We start from the raw sequence: 13583 nt of genomic DNA, 5'->3' as shown, positions 1-13583 counted from the left end.
TTGGAGGGGCTGGGCTGTGTCTCTCCTGCTGGAACCATAGAAAAGACTTTTTTTTAGGAGCAAAATCCAGCCTGACCCTGCCTGGCCCTGCCTGGAGCAGCTCTTCAGAGGCAGCGTCATCACTGCTGGAACTCTGATACCTTGGCAGTCATCATCAAAAACAATAGAAGGTTATAAACCCTGGAAATTGATAAGGTTGTAAGTAATGTTATATGTAAGATAGAATTTCCTTGAAGGTGTCCCTTACTGAGCAGGTCAGCAGAAGATTTATAACAATATTAACTTTCTCAAGCCAAGGAGTCAATCACAGTGGGCTCCAGGCATAATTATATGTCTAAATATATCCCTGTGTTGCTGTTGCTGGTGTCAGACACTGAGGTGGGTTTGGCATTTGCTGCCCTGTGCGCTCATCAGGGCTCAGCTGGATCATCTCCTGATCAAAGACAGCCACCACACACCTCCAAATGTGCCTATTCCAGTTCCATGGAGAGAGCAGGTTGTTAATTATTTAAAGAGCAGACATTTCATCTGGAAAAGAAAGGAAAAGGAAAGCCACATAAAAGGGAATTTTTGAATGAAGTGTGATAATTAAGTGCTAGTCATTGTATATTTTTGTATCCCAGTGTTACCTGAACTTTCTTTTACTTCTAACTCTTTTTTTCCATGGGTTTGTGACTTGTATTGTACAAAGTTGGGAAACTCTGTTGAACAAAGTGCATTCCATTATACAAAGACTAATCACTCACTTTTCTTTGGCATGATTTGGGGGTCATATTTGTGTTCCTGGATGGGCTTTTGATAAATCTGAAGGAAAACAGAATTAAATTAAGGTTGTGTGTTGCTGGTACCTGACAATTCACAATGTGAAGGTCTTTGAAGGATGGGACTGACTGTTGAGTATTTTTTTTCATCTGTGACAGTTTGCAATGACTATGGCTTTCCCATTCTTTCTGAGACCAAGTAAATTGAAAAATAAGAATCCTGAGATAATGATAAATATGTCTCTCTATCCTGAGGAGGAGATGGCTCTGCATGGTGTATTTCTTCTCCACTGATGATTTTTCCTGGGAGTAGCAATTCAAGCAGGATAAGTTTAGCAAATTTAGTCAGAACAGTGATAAGATGTGTAATTGCACTGAGAGCATCCTCCTTCCCAGTTAGTGAAATGCAGAAAGCTGAGGAAGAGTCCTGGGCTGTCCTTTCATGATGCTTTTTTTAATGAGAAATGGTAGCTTTCCAAGCAGCCTGTCTTGGTTTGGAAAGCCAGGTATCTGCTAAGGAAGGCAGGAGCCTCCCCTGAAATGGAGAAAATGAACCCTCTCCCCTCCAAATTGTTATAAATTTTAAATTAAGGGGCTCTCAGGCAACAAAAATTATGGGAGCAGGAAATAACAGTTCTTTAATAAAGAAGAAAATAAAAGGATAAAATAAACACTGCAGTAACTAAACCAACTTCCAGAGCCAGAGCACAGCCTGACACCCTGTGGGTCAGGGGGCTGGCAGCAGTCCCACTGGAATTGTGGCTCAGCCCTCCTGCAGTGCCAGGGGTGGCTCTGCTGGAGCAGGGATCCTGGAGAAGGGTGCAGTCTGCCTCTGGAGATCCAGGGGAAGAGGCAGCTGCGGCTCCTCTGGGAAATCCAGTGGAGAAGCCGTGCTGGTGTTCCAGAATCTCCAGATTATATCCGGGTAGGAATGCTTGGCTCCTCGCCCTGGGCTCACAGCTCCCAGTGGGATGCTGCAGTTCTTATCAGCCATGCAGGGACATTCCATGGCCTGTTATCAGCAGGTGTCCCCTGGAGGGAGGAGTGATTGTGATCACTCAGAGATCAGGAGAACTGCCCACTTGACAGGAGACAGCTGCCATACAGATGGGAATAAATACATCTTGCCTTGAAATCTGGAGCACAGCACCATCCAAAATACCCACCGGGACCCTGTAACTGCAGCTAACTATTCCCTGTGTCTGCTGTGGGATCTGCCTCAGGCTCTGGCACTCCTCAGGAGCCCAGCAGAGCTGACGTGTGCCCGTTGCCTTTTGCAGAGGCTGCTCTGGGCCCGCTGAAGCCGGCGCACACGGAGAGCACCGCGGCCGTGCCGCCGCCGCCGCAGCGCCGGGACTCGGACAGGTACTGCCAGCTCTGCACAGCCTGGTTCAACAACCCCCTGATGGCACAGCAGCACTACGAGGGCAAAAAGCACAAGAAGAACGCGGCCAGGGCCGACCTCCTGGAGCAGCTGGGGAAGACCCTGGACCTGGGGGAGCTGCGAGGTGAGGCTCTGTCACGGTCATGTTTTCTAGAAAGGGAGCCACCCTCAAGCAGAGCAGAGTGCAGCCAGGCCAGTGATCCCAGCAGCACCCCCCAGCATCCCTGGGCCCTCCTGAGCTGGTGATGGAGAGGTGCAGTTTGATTCAGTCCAGGTCTGAATCTTGACAAGTCCCTGCTTAACTCTGGGCTGTAGGCACAGGAGAGGCACGAGCCTTTTGTCTGGGTCACAATCCCCTGTGCACACAGGGATTGACTCAGGCAGCTGAGGAAGAAGGACAAGGTTGATTCAGAGCCATGTGTGAGAGCTTTGGTTTGCCAGTGAGGCTTTGCAATAACATTTTGATACACCTGGGTCTTCCTCCTTGCTAAATGAAATAATTTTTCTTTAGGTACTAATGACTGTACAGTATATTGTGTGTTTCTTGGTCTCCCATAAACCTTGTAATGGTTATCTTGATCCTCCTGTGCTACCTAGGGTGACTCACAGTGCCATCAATGATTCATGTTGGCTGAGTCACTGCCCGCTGCTGGAAATATGTGGGAATAAAACCTGGGACAATAACATGGAAGTGCTCAGTACTTTGAGCTGTGCCAAGCTCAGGAGTGGCTGAGGATGTCATTAACTGTAAATAAATCAAATGGAAGTGTTTTATTCATTTAGCTCCTGGGAGAGTTGAAATTGGAGGCCTTCACAGCCTCATCAGCTGCTGGTTTTTCCCTCCACAGTGGTGCTGTGCATGGTTGGGGTTTGCACTGGATCCAGTGTGGTCCTGCCAGTGTCTGTGGATGACAGGAGAGGGGACAGCAGAGCTGTGTCCAGGCTGTGTGTGTGCCTGCTGCAGGGGAACAGGGGTGGCCCCCTGGTTGGGCACTTCAGGGAGCTGCTCCAGGGGCTCAGCCTGCAGTGCCCCGTGCTCCACAGCACCAGCCAGGTGCACAGGGAGCCAGGAAGGGGAAACCCTTCAGTTTTTCTAACCAGGTCATGAACATCTGTCTGTGTCCATCTAGAGACGCTCTCCTGGCTGCATTTAGCTGCAAGATCAGAGCAGATCTTGACAGGTGTGGAAAGCAGCCTCTGCAGTCACCACACAATGATCCCCAGCCTCACCTTGCCAGGTGACATCATGTCTGCCTACAGGGCAAGAGTGGCAGCAGGACACGTGCTGGGGACACCATCCCCATACTCTCCCTGCTCCACACTGTCTTTGCTGCCTCAGTTTTCCCTGGATTGCAAAGTCATCTCCTTCCTCTGCATCCCCGGTGGCTTCTCCCATCACAGCTTAAATATTAATTCTATTTTGACTAGTGTGGGAGATGAACATTTGATGCATTGTGTGAGCCCGGAATAGGCAGTGTCAGTTGAAGTACAACATTTCAGCAGCCTTTGATGTTTTGATAATGGCTGTAATAAAATATTTATTGATAAATATGAATGTATATTTGGAGAAATAAGAATAGAGATATATTTTTGGACAATTGATATTTATAGGAAACAAAAACATTGATTCTTCTCACCAAGTGCTCATCCTGCAATTTTTTGAAGTCTTATTTTCTTCTCAGAAATAAGAATGAGGAGAGGGGGATAAAAAGGAGAAATGAGCATTGTTTCTGCAGTCTGTGTTGAATTAAAGCTGCAGCACAGGGCACACAGATCCCTTCTCCTTGGCTGGATGGAGTGCAGGGTCCAGCCCACCCTCAGAGCAGTTCTGTGAGGCTTTCCAGCCATGGCACAGAGCTGCTCTGGGACCCACCCTGCTGTGTGGCTGACCTGGAACCCCTGCTGCTCCTGCTGGGCAGGGCAGCACACCCTGAAAGAGGAAGGAATTGGGAGTTTTCTTCCTGCAGAGCTGCCTCCCCTGCATCTTTTGTCACAGGAAGACAAAACCTGGTGGATACCAACCCCCAGATTCCAGGCTCTACTCTGACAATTTGTGCCTGCTCAGCAGCTCAGAGTGGCCATGGCTCAGCTGGAGGCAGCCCTGGGCTCCCTCTGACAGCTCTCAGCCTCCCCAGCCTGTCCCAGGCACAGGAGGAATGTCAAGTTTCAAGTCACATCTCATCAGTTGTAGTTCGTGGCTGGTGTCCCCCATGGCCCAGCTCTCCTGTTCCTCTCCCAGGCAGGTGGGCTCTGCAGTGGCAGCTGGTTTGGAAGGTTAGGAGGATGGTTTGTAAGGTGCTGGGGCCAGCCAAACCCTGCAACAGGTGCTCTGAATCCCTAAAATAAATCTGAATCCCTAAAAAACCCTGCAGCCAAACCCTGCAACAGGTGCTCTGAATCCCTAAAATAAATCCCTAAAAGCATAACAGCCTCTGCAGGACAGATGGACAAGGGCACAGAGATGATGCATTTGGAGCCCTTGTGTTCTCAGGTAAATTGGGGGTGCTGCAGATGCACCAGCATCAGGCAATGAGCTGGGTTTCCTTTTCCATCCCAGCTCATAATTTCTTTGTATGCCTTATAAATACTTCTCATTCTGTGCTGTCACTTGTGGTTAGTAAGAAGCAGTTTAACAAGAACTCCCCTGGAATGGGTTTTAATTCATTTTATGCAGGATGACATTAATAACTCGACTTGTTAATATTTTATTTAATGGGGATAGGAGGACATTCAATTTTACATGAATGCATGTCACGCTGCAGGGGAGGCAGTGCTGATGTGTCTTGAGGATGCAGAAGGGGATGTGAACACAGCCAGAGCCCAGCAGCTGCCAGAATGGACTGCTCAGGGTGGGACCCCCTTGTGCCCTGCAGGGCTGAGCTCAGCCCCAGAGCACTGCTTGGGGAGTTTTATGAAACCAGTTTCAGCCAAGAAGCAGCTTTGATGAGCTCCAGTGAGGTCAAATTGTGGTGATTTTTATATCCTGGAAGTGATTGTTGCCTGTGGTCTCATCCTGCTGTTCATTTGAGGCTGGTCTCCTCCTCCATCTCCATCCCAGTTCATGGAATCTGCCCAGTCTGGGGCTGCATGTTCCAGCCTGTGGGAAGAGCTGGGAACAGCACTGAAGACAGGGAGGGGGAGCAGGGTTCCCCCTGGTTCATCACTGTGAGTAGCCTTGACATGCTGAGGGAGAAAATCATCATCCCCAGTTAGGAGCTGCTTTGCTGAAGGCGTTTCCACCTACACCAGTAATTAAGATTCACTGAGGCTGCTCTTAACATGCTGCTAAATTGGCTGAGCAGCAGAACCTTATTACCTAAATTAAAGAATTACCTGTTTCTTAGTTCTCCAGTCCCACTCTGATGTGGAGATCCTGGTGGGGTCCAAGTTCTCAGGCTGCTGCAGTGTGCTGACACACCATTCCCATTCCTGCCCTTCCCACTCCTGCTCCTGCATTCTGGGAGATTCATGTGGCTCCTGATGCCTGTTGGTTGAATAAAGGAAACAGGAGCTGCCAACAGGACAAAGGGCATGACTGTAAAATCATCACTTCTTCATCAAGAATAAATTCTGTAAGGAGAAAATCCATATGCACATTTGCAAATTGATTTTTGTTCTGTGCCACGTCGTGACACAGAAATACAGAAACTACTTAAATACCTCTGCAGTTGCTGGCTTGTTGTTTTCAAGCACTCATCTGAATGATTTTGGAATATTATTTAAAGATGATTTTCATGTTGTGCCAAATTCCTGGGTGAGAGATATTATGAAGTGCTTGAGAAGAGTGGGGCTGTTGGTGTAGCAAGGCAAAGGATTTTTTGAGAGCCAAAAAGGCAGGTCCATCTGGGGAGGAGTCAGTGTGTTTATTACCTGTGCAGTTAATTGTGGTGGGCATGGACTGATCAAATTTGACCGTGCCACAGGTTATTTGTTCTAAATGAGTGATTCTAACAGTTTTGGCAAAGAAATAACACTGTAGAAAGCCAGAAGAGACTATTACAAGGAACATTAGAGCTGTTCTGAGGAGCACAGCAATCCCTGCTGGGAACCTCCAGTGTTTTCAAGCAGAGCCCTTGGTTCTGCTGGGGACTGTCTGTGCTGCAGCCAAGAGAACCCAGCAGGTGAGAGAGCTCCTGCTTTGGCTTTTTTGGGGCTGCCTGGTTCCCCTGCAGTCTGCCAGCCTTGACCTTCAGCCAGAGGCTGCCAGTGTGGGCTGTGGGGGAGCAGCATCTTTGCTTGGCTGCTTCACTTTGGTGGATAAATCAGAGTGGATCCCTCTGGGGAGAAGAGAGCTCCTAATGCTGAATGGACTAACAGGGAATTGCTCTGAATTATGATCACTACCAAAAACCAGAGGGATAAATGGTGCCTGGAGTGCTTGTTAGTGTGAGCACAGTGATGATGCCCTGAGGAGGGCACAGGGGAGATTCACCACGCTCTCAGGAGGGATGAGCCTTTGAACCTGGCTTTCTTCTGCTCACTTCTAAAAATATTCCTTTAGGTTTCTCTAATGCTTGGATAGCCTGGCCTGGAAAAGTCAATAGATGGGTCACTGTAAAGAGAAATGTCTGTGAAAATGGAAATGAAATGTGGGGTCCAAGTACCTTCTAATTAACTAGAAGTTTGATTAGAGCACAGGTTACTGCTTTTTTTTCTATTTCACCCCCTTTCTTCAGTCATTTTCACCTAGTTGTACTTCCAGCTGCCATTTTGAACAGTCTGTAGCCCAGAGTGTTTCCCTGTGGTGCAGCCTTTCCTCCCCTGTGCATCTCCACGTGGCCCAGGTGGAGCCAAGGGTTAATTAACTAATTAACACCTGCTTTTCTTCACAGGCCTGAAGCGCAGCTACACCTGCAACATCTGCAACGTCACCCTGAACTCCATAGAGCAGTACCATGCACACCTGAAGGGCTCCAAACACCAGACCAAGTGAGTGTCACTGTGCCTCTCCCTCCCAGGGGGCTGCAGTCTGTCTGTCTGCCCGGGTGGGATGCTCTGGGACAGTGCTTTGCCCTCCAGCCTCCTCAGAAGAGGAGCACTCTGGGCTGTGCTAACACAGGTACCAGAGGCACCTCCAGGTGGAGGAAGGCAGGGCTGAACCCACATGGGCTTGCAGGAATCCCAGTGACTTGTGGATAATAATCCTGAGTTTGCAGCTTCTTTCATGTGTGAAACCTCAGGAGAGGCACCATGAGCCCAAGGGGATTAGGTGTTTCCCAGTGAAACAGTTTTTGCTGTGATTTAGATTAATTATGCATTACCCAGCTATGAGAACTGGGGGGAGTCTGCTCTGTCAATTACCACAAATTATTAAAATGAAGTGATGGAGAAACATGATACCAGAGACTAGATTAATGAACTAATTGCTCTTAATGCTCTTATATGTGAGCTTTGGGAGCCATTTCGGGCTGAATCTCTTGGAACTGCCCAGATTAGGAGAGGAATAAAAAGGGATGTACCTGAAGTGCTTCAGGTAGCTTTGAGGGTACTCTGAAAAGGGAGCAGCATGAGCAGAACTAGCAATGGCTGCTAATGGCTTATTTTGTTTAAGCCAGCAAAGGATGAAGCCAGCTGATGTCAGACCTTCCCAGGTTCCTGGTATCATTCACCTTAGCTTTATTCTGTTTATTCAGGGAGCATTTGAATGCCTTCCAAATGCAGTGATGCAGCACACCTGGCAGTGCAGTGTGTTGTGGAGCAGGGGGCTGGGCCAGGTGAGTGAGCCAGGTGTGGTTTTGGGCTGTGCCACAGCAATCTGTGACCTTGGCTGCCTCCATCTGCTGCTCTTCAGCACAGCTCCCTGCTGGGAGATCCCTGCCCAGCCAGGTCATGTGGGAACAGCTGGGACAGGGTCAGGATCCACACCCAGTGCAACAAATTCCCACTGCTGGATAGCAGAGCTGAGAGCTCTTCCTCTTGGAAACCTGGAATGACAGCATCAGTGCCACGCTGCCCTGGCCCAGAGCTGTCATTTATCCTCCCCTTTCCAGTCCTTCCAAGTCTGTATGATTATTGCTGTGGTTGCTGTTGGTATTATTGTGAAGGATAAAGAAGTTTATCTCAAACCAGAGCAGCCTCATGGATGGAGACAGAGATGTGCAGGAAAATGTGTCACCAGTCCCCCACACCAGAGGGTGCCTGGTCCTCTGGGTTATCCCCACACCTTCTGCTCTGTTCTGCAGTCTCCTGTAATTAGCAGAGATTAAGAAATCTTAATTTCTAGTGCTGTGAATGAACACCTTGGGAAGTTATTTGTGCTTTGACTGTGGTAGGAGTGACAGGTGACACACATGCCCCAGGCTCAGCCCGTTCTCAGATAAAGTTTATCTCAAACCAGAGCAGCCTCATGGATGGAGACAGAGATGTGCAGGAAGATGTGTCACCAATTCCCCACACCAGAATGGTGCCTGGTCCAGCAAAGGAATGTGCTGGGCAGCACAAACAGCAGATTCTGGGCTGCATCTATGTCTCAGTAGCCTTTCCAAGCAATTGCCTCTTCCATACAAAGAAAGGGACTTTGGGAATGCAGAGCTGGCCCTTTGCTGAGTTCCCAGAGCTGTGGTGTCCCATGGCAGCACTGTGGCTCCCAGGTGTGCTCCATGCTGGGGGCAGGTGAGGATTGTCCCCTGCTCACTCCTCAGCCAGTGTTCCCCCCTGGTTTCTGCTGTTCTCATTATTGCTGCTTAATGTCAAGGCTGTCCTCTGCCTCCTAACTTAGGCTGAAGCCACTGGACTGCAGTTGCCAAGGCAACAAAACATTTTATGTAGCTGTCCTACTTCATATAGTTAAAGACTAAACAAACCTGAAGAAAGGGGCAGTTAGTGAAGGACTGGGCTGAAGGGATACAGGGATTTTGCTCTGGGACAAAGGGCAAAACAGGGAACAGTGACTGCAGGATGGAAGCTGATACCACCAAAAAATACCAGGCAGATGAGTTTCCTGGAAAGCTGCTTCAGGAGTTCACAACTTTTATGAGGCATGAGCTGCATTGTGGTTATTTATTACTGCTCCTGAGAGCTCTGCAGAGAGCAGCATGCTGAGAGCCCCAGTTAGAGCTGCCTTAAATAACCCACCACACACCCCAGGAGCTTGGCAGCTGTGGTAACCAGGAGCCTGGCACTGCCCCGTGCAGGGCTGGGGGTCCTGGGGCTCCATGGGCAGCACAGTGTGAGGGCTGGGGGTCCTGGGGCTCCATGGGCAGCACAATTTGAGGGTTGGGGGTCCTGGGGCTCCATGGGCAGCACAATTTGAGGCTTGTACCCAGCAGCTGAGCTGCTCTTCCTTGAGTGGTGGGGCCAGGAGAAATGAACCTTTCATAGGAACTTGAGGTGCTACCCCAAGTGCTTCTGACTGCTTTTGTTTGACCAAAAGAGGGGGGGAATGGGGCTTAGGAAGGAAGCTGGAGGTTTCTTGGCTGGTATTTTGGTGTTGAATAAAAGATGCAGGAAGAGGGAGCTGATACTGAGCTGGTCCTTATCCCTCCAGCTGTGCATGCACAAAGCAGATATATCTGCCAGCTCCTGGCTTTTTCTCCAGGGTGCAGGTACTTGAGCCCAACTTGAAAATGAAGGTTAAATGCCACACTGGATGTGTGGGGAGTGCAGGGCTCAGCTCAGGCTCCCATGGGTGATGCTGCTGGCTGTGGGCACGTGCTGGCACAGAGCGAGTGTTGGGATGTGGATGGACTCTGGAACATCTGCAGTGGGGTGGAGAGCTAAACCTTTAATTAGGGATTTATGAACTGTGTAGAGATGATTGAGGCATTGTTTCACTTGCTCTCCAGAAATAGATGGGGTTGGTTTTGCTCTCCTCCCTCCTTCCCTCCTCCTCCCATGCAGCAGCAGTGCTGGGCAGGGGCCAGGCAGGGCCAGTGCCCACTTTGGCTGAGCCATGGGGGGCACCAGCAGCTCCTTCCTGTGGGCACAGCAGCAGCCAGAATCTCAGTTGGGAATGTTACTGCTGAGAGGCTGGGAGGGAGGCACATGCCAGCCTCGCTCCTCACTGCTCCCCATGGGCTGGCAGAAACAAAACCTCCCTCTTGGCTGCTTTATGCAAACTGTGAAGATGAAAAATCACTGCTCAAAGTGATTGGCAACAAACAAGAGGGATTAAAGTCCAGATAGTTGTGAAAGGACACAGAGGATATTCAGTGTCTGGGGTCAAAACAATGCTTGTGCAGAATGCTACCCTGGGGCTTGGCAAAAAGCCCTTCCTGGAGAGGGGCTGGGAAGAGGCTGGGTCATCCCCATGGCCTGGAGAAAACAGCTGCCTTCAGGGAACAGGCTGCAGAGAGCCTGGGTTGGGTGTGAGGTACCTCCTGTGAGCATGTGGGTGCAAGGAGCAGAGGTGCTTTTGGCAGAGCAGAGAGCCCAGGCTCAGGTTTGGGGTGGGTGTCAGCCCTGGGCCAGCTGTGGGTCTGTCACGTGTGCCAGAGGGAGAGCTGAGAGCTGAGCTCCTCTGCTTGGGCTGGCAGCCACGGAGGGCTGAGATCCAGCCCTGGTAATTAACAGTCTGACTGTGTGGGGATAACCATTCCCACTCCCATGAAGAAGAACTTTGTCTTCTCGCCTTCATTCTGTCTCTTTGATCAGCCAGACCTCTCTGCCACATCTAGAGCTCACAAATGTAATCCAGGCTTTTATAATCACTCATTTGCACTTTCATAGATGCTAATACATGGAAGGGTTTCCCTTTCAGACTCAGGCTTCCTGGTTGATTTCAGGATTTTTGCAGAGAGAGGACCCAATCCTGCAGCCACCACTGGGGTAAAACCATTTAAATGGTCAAAATGAATGCTGAGGGTTAAGAGTGGTCGTGTCCAGTAGGGGAAGTGGCTCTGCAGCCTTTCCTGCACAACTCTCAGCCTTGCCTTTAGGCTGCACCTGGGGGAAGCCCAGATGGTTGATGTCCTGCTGAGGAGCAGAGGCAGCAGGCTTGGGCCTGGGCAGGCTCTTTCCTCTTTCCTTTCCTTTTTTATTTTCAGGCTGAGAACACAGATGTCTAATTGGAGCAGGGTATTTATCAACATAAGCTGCTTGGCTATTCAGGAAAGAGCTAATCAAAATATTGTTAATATCATGCCTGGAGAAATGTCACCCTTTCCCATGGTTGCATTTACATCACTTTTCCCATCTATTTAAGAAGGTGTGAACAAACACTGACAGCCTGCTGTGGCTGAAGCTTGTCCCAGGGTCTGTGTGTCTGGCACAGCCAACACAAGGGGAGCTCTGGGGCTGCCTGGCCCGGCTCCACCTGGGTCAGATTTAGTGCCAAATGGTGTTTCTGTTTCTCCTGGATGCTTCCAGCCCTGTGCCTGGTGCCAGCAGGTTGGGCTCCTTCTGCACATCCTTGTCAGAACCCAGGACATTCCTCTGGCTGCCCTGGAGGACTCCAGACCCTGGCAGGGGGCTCAGAGCCCTTGGCACGGGGTCAAAACCACCTGTGCCTTTGATTTTAGCCATGGAAACAATTCCCAACTCTGTGTGAGGAGTTACAAGCCACAAGAGTTTGAGCAGAATGACAGTGAATTTGTCACAGGGTGAAAAAGCAGAATTTTGGGGATTTAGAATGGGGGTTCAAGAGGCAAGATGGAGGAATCTGGCCATCCTTCTTCTTCTCCTTCTTGTCCTCCATCTCCTGCTGTGATGGTGACACTTCTGGATTGGTTTAGAGCACAGACAGACTGTCTAACACAGGTGACAGGGATTGGGAAATTATTGTAAATAAAGCACAGGTAGTTCTTGGTATAAAAAGCCAACAGCAGCCCAAGGGCAGGGGCTGTGCCCCAACCCGACCTGCTGGGCAGAGCTCAGCACGGCAGAGAGAGAATGGAATGGATGAGAGAAAATAAACAACCTTGGAAAGCAGAACCAATGATTCTTGGCTTCTTTGGTCGTGGGGCTGGGAGAAAAAAGACTTTCTAATACCTTGGGGGTCATCTCAGCCACAGAAACCCAAGACATGAAGGTGTTCTCTGACAGAAGATTTCCTGTAAATTTCTGGAAATTAGAGCAAGTGAGTTGTATTGTGCACTTCACACCCAAGCCAAATGATTTTGTTCTACAGTAACATTTGGAACTAGTAGCATTTCTATGCACTTTTTGTAGTATAGAGTGGGTTATGGTAAAGGAACCTTTAGAGCAGTAACAACTCCAGAATATGAATAGTTACAAAAGGTAGATGGAATTGATAGGCATTTTAATTTGTCATAGTTTCAGTTCCAGGGAGCAGCTGAATAATTACACTGCCTGTGAAGAAAGAGAATGTAATACTTCCCCTCATTATAGATCTGACTCGTCTCCCTTCCCTTTTAATGTAAGTGAAAATGAAGATATCTCTGATATCTTCTGTTTTGATCATAATTTGAAAGCCCCAGAACAGCCTGTACAGCTCTGTGTTGTGGTGCTGGGTGTGCAGATTAATCATTTTCATGTAAAACCCAAACACTGGGTTAATTGCTCAAAGCACAAACCTGAGCTTGCCAATGCCAATTCCAGTGAGGAATTCCTCATCAGCTGAGCTGTGCTGGGCCATGGAGGAACCAGTTGGGCAGGATTTGTGAGGCTCTTAAATTCAAATTTAGACCTAAAGAATGGAGACCTTTTCCAATTTGCTGTGGTGGTTTTCTTTTACAAAACACACCAGGATGGAGCGTGACCTGGGCTGCTTTTCTCTCTTGCAGCCTGAAGAACCAATAGTGGCTCATCAGTGGAGAAGAGGACAAGCACTAATGCTGCTTCTGTGGAAGGGAGCAGGTCAGCAGGAGAGGAAGCTTTCTTGGACAGTGATCCTATGTGGATTCAATAATTAACATGTAACTAACCTTTGCTTTGGACAAGTACATGGATTTTTTTTTTTTAATTTTGTGGTGAGTTAAAATATTTCGATGGATTTTTTTACCCTTTCAAGACAATATTTATTCAGCACAGAGTCTAGAGTATGATAACTATCCTGTAAATACAGCACTTACTCATCAGTCATCATCTTCAGGGACAGTGGAAACAAACTATTTTACTTTTTCATATTTATTCCTAGATTTCTCCCAAGAGTATAAGATTATTCTACTGCATTATCCATGATAGTGATGTAATCAGTCTTCAATCAGAAATAAACACACTTTCTTCACCTTCTCCAGCATGGTTTGTGTCAACACATACAGAGCAGCAGCAGTGAATCGTGGGGATTGTGTAACGGATGAGTTTCTTCCTTCCCTCTTTGTCTCTAAAGAAACAAATGGTTCCATGAGTAAAGAACACTGAAAAGAAAGTGTGAATTCTTTTTCCTGCTGGTAGGATTCCTGCAGGCTCAGCAGAAGCTGTTTGCTTTATTGACTTTGCTGCGAGGCCGACGCTGCCGTGCCCACCAGAGAGCTGCAGGAGCCCGGTGGCACCAGAGCCTTGGCACAGGCTGAGCTGGCCAGGCCCTCCCAGGTAAGGCT

General features: G+C 48.8%; 1 protein-coding gene across 3 annotated transcripts in view; it reads left to right on the top strand.

The window, feature by feature from the left end:
* Positions 1 to 13275, top strand: part of ZMAT4 (zinc finger matrin-type 4) — a 50659-nt gene extending 37384 nt beyond the window's left edge. For 2 of the 3 annotated variants that reach the window (XM_059870409.1, XM_059870410.1), the window contains 3 exons: positions 2042 to 2269; positions 6978 to 7074; positions 12828 to 13275. In XM_059870409.1, coding sequence (XP_059726392.1) covers positions 2042 to 2269; positions 6978 to 7074; positions 12828 to 12843 — 341 coding nt within the window. In that variant the 3' untranslated portion in view covers positions 12844 to 13275. The remainder of the gene's footprint in view (positions 1 to 2041; positions 2270 to 6977; positions 7075 to 12827) is intronic. The other variant, XM_059870412.1, reaches the window with a different exon arrangement.
* The last annotated feature ends 308 nt before the right edge of the window (positions 13276 to 13583 follow it).

This window comes from Haemorhous mexicanus, chromosome 30 (genome assembly GCF_027477595.1).
Source record: "Haemorhous mexicanus isolate bHaeMex1 chromosome 30, bHaeMex1.pri, whole genome shotgun sequence".
NCBI classification, from domain to species: Eukaryota; Metazoa; Chordata; class Aves; order Passeriformes; family Fringillidae; genus Haemorhous; species Haemorhous mexicanus.
This window is presented reverse-complemented; position numbering and strand designations above follow the sequence as displayed.